Source organism: Eurypyga helias, unplaced genomic scaffold (genome assembly GCF_000690775.1).
Source record: "Eurypyga helias isolate BGI_N326 unplaced genomic scaffold, ASM69077v1 scaffold27955, whole genome shotgun sequence".
Lineage (NCBI taxonomy): Eukaryota > Metazoa > Chordata > Aves > Eurypygiformes > Eurypygidae > Eurypyga > Eurypyga helias.
Window position 1 is genome coordinate 1,288 of NW_010251204.1, and position 1,258 is coordinate 2,545.

Here is a 1,258-nt window from a genome sequence, read left to right on the forward strand (position 1 = left end):
GGGTGGGAGGTGAGGTGTCGGGGGGGCCCTCCCGCGCAGCTCACCCCAGCCCACAGCTTCACCCTTACCTGTGCGGGGCTCCGGGGAGACCCTGGGATTCACCCCAGCCCTGCTCTCCATCCCAGGGCACCCCTGTCCACCCACAACCCCCCTCTTGGCTGAGCTCTCACCCCACTGCCTGACTCTCAGGTGGTTTGGTTCTGCTGTTAAAACCCACCAGCCCCCAGGACCGGGGTGTTGTCCTGCCTCCTGGATCTCTTGTTGAAACACCTTTATTTAGGGAAGGATTCAGGGATGGGGCCTTTTATTCACGAGAGCTGTGGGGCTGCTTGTTGCGGGTGCCCCCCTCGTTTGCCATGAAGGATGTAGAAGCGCCATTCGTCCGGAGTCCACTGCAGGTCCCGTGGGTGCAGCAGTGCCACTGTCACGTGTTTCTCCTCTTCCTTTCCACTTCTGGGGGCAGTTTCTGAGGATCCCGAGCCCCAGGATCGATACCATGGGATTTACTTCGCCATGCTGCTGGCCGGGGTGGGATTTCTTCTGCCGTACAACAGCTTCATCACCGACGTGGACTACCTGCACCATAAATACCCAGGTAGGTCTCCAGCAGCTGCAGCACGGCCCAGCCACCCCAAACCTGGGGAGAGCTCGGCCCCACTTCCAGGGGAGCTGGACACCCACCTCCCTCCCCGTATCGCCTGCCTCTCCGCAGGGACCTCCATTGTCTTCGACATGAGCCTCACCTACATCCTGGTGGCCTTGGTGGCCGTCATCCTCAACAACGCGCTGGTGGAGCTGCTGAGCTTGCACACCCGGATTGCTGTGGGTGAGTGGGGGGTGTCTCCACAGCCCCCGCCAGCACCAGCCCCACACTGCACACACATACACACACCCCCACGCGCCTCCATCTCCCACCCACAGGCTACCTCTTCGCCCTGGGGCCCCTGCTCTTCGTCAGCATCTGCGACGTCTGGCTGGAGCTCTTCACGCGCAGACAAGCCTACGCCATCAACCTGGTCGCCGTCGGGGTGGTGGCCTTTGGCTGCACAGGTACGAGGGACAAGCAGGCTGGGGGAATATCCACACCCCCAAGAGCCGTGGTCTCCTGGGATACCCCCTTGCTCTGATCCCTGTGAGCCGACCCTCGCGTCCCTGCTTCGTCCCCTCCACCCCTATCCATGTACCGCGGGACTGGACGGGGCCCCCAGCACCAAACCATGCGTCAGTCCCCCACCCCATGAGGCCTTTTCCCTTTGGG

The 1,258-nt window shown here is 62.7% G+C and overlaps 1 protein-coding gene across 1 annotated transcript in view; it reads left to right on the forward strand.

Moving 5' to 3' along the window:
• LOC104509878 (equilibrative nucleoside transporter 4-like) overlaps positions 1 to 1,258 on the forward strand; it is a gene marked incomplete at its 3' end in the record, with an annotated part of 1,903 nt that overhangs the window by 362 nt on the left and 283 nt on the right. The window contains exons 2-4 of the mRNA XM_010151959.1: positions 464 to 595; positions 713 to 826; positions 922 to 1,050. Of these exons, the coding sequence (XP_010150261.1) occupies positions 464 to 595; positions 713 to 826; positions 922 to 1,050 (375 nt within the window). The remainder of the gene's footprint in view (positions 1 to 463; positions 596 to 712; positions 827 to 921; positions 1,051 to 1,258) is intronic.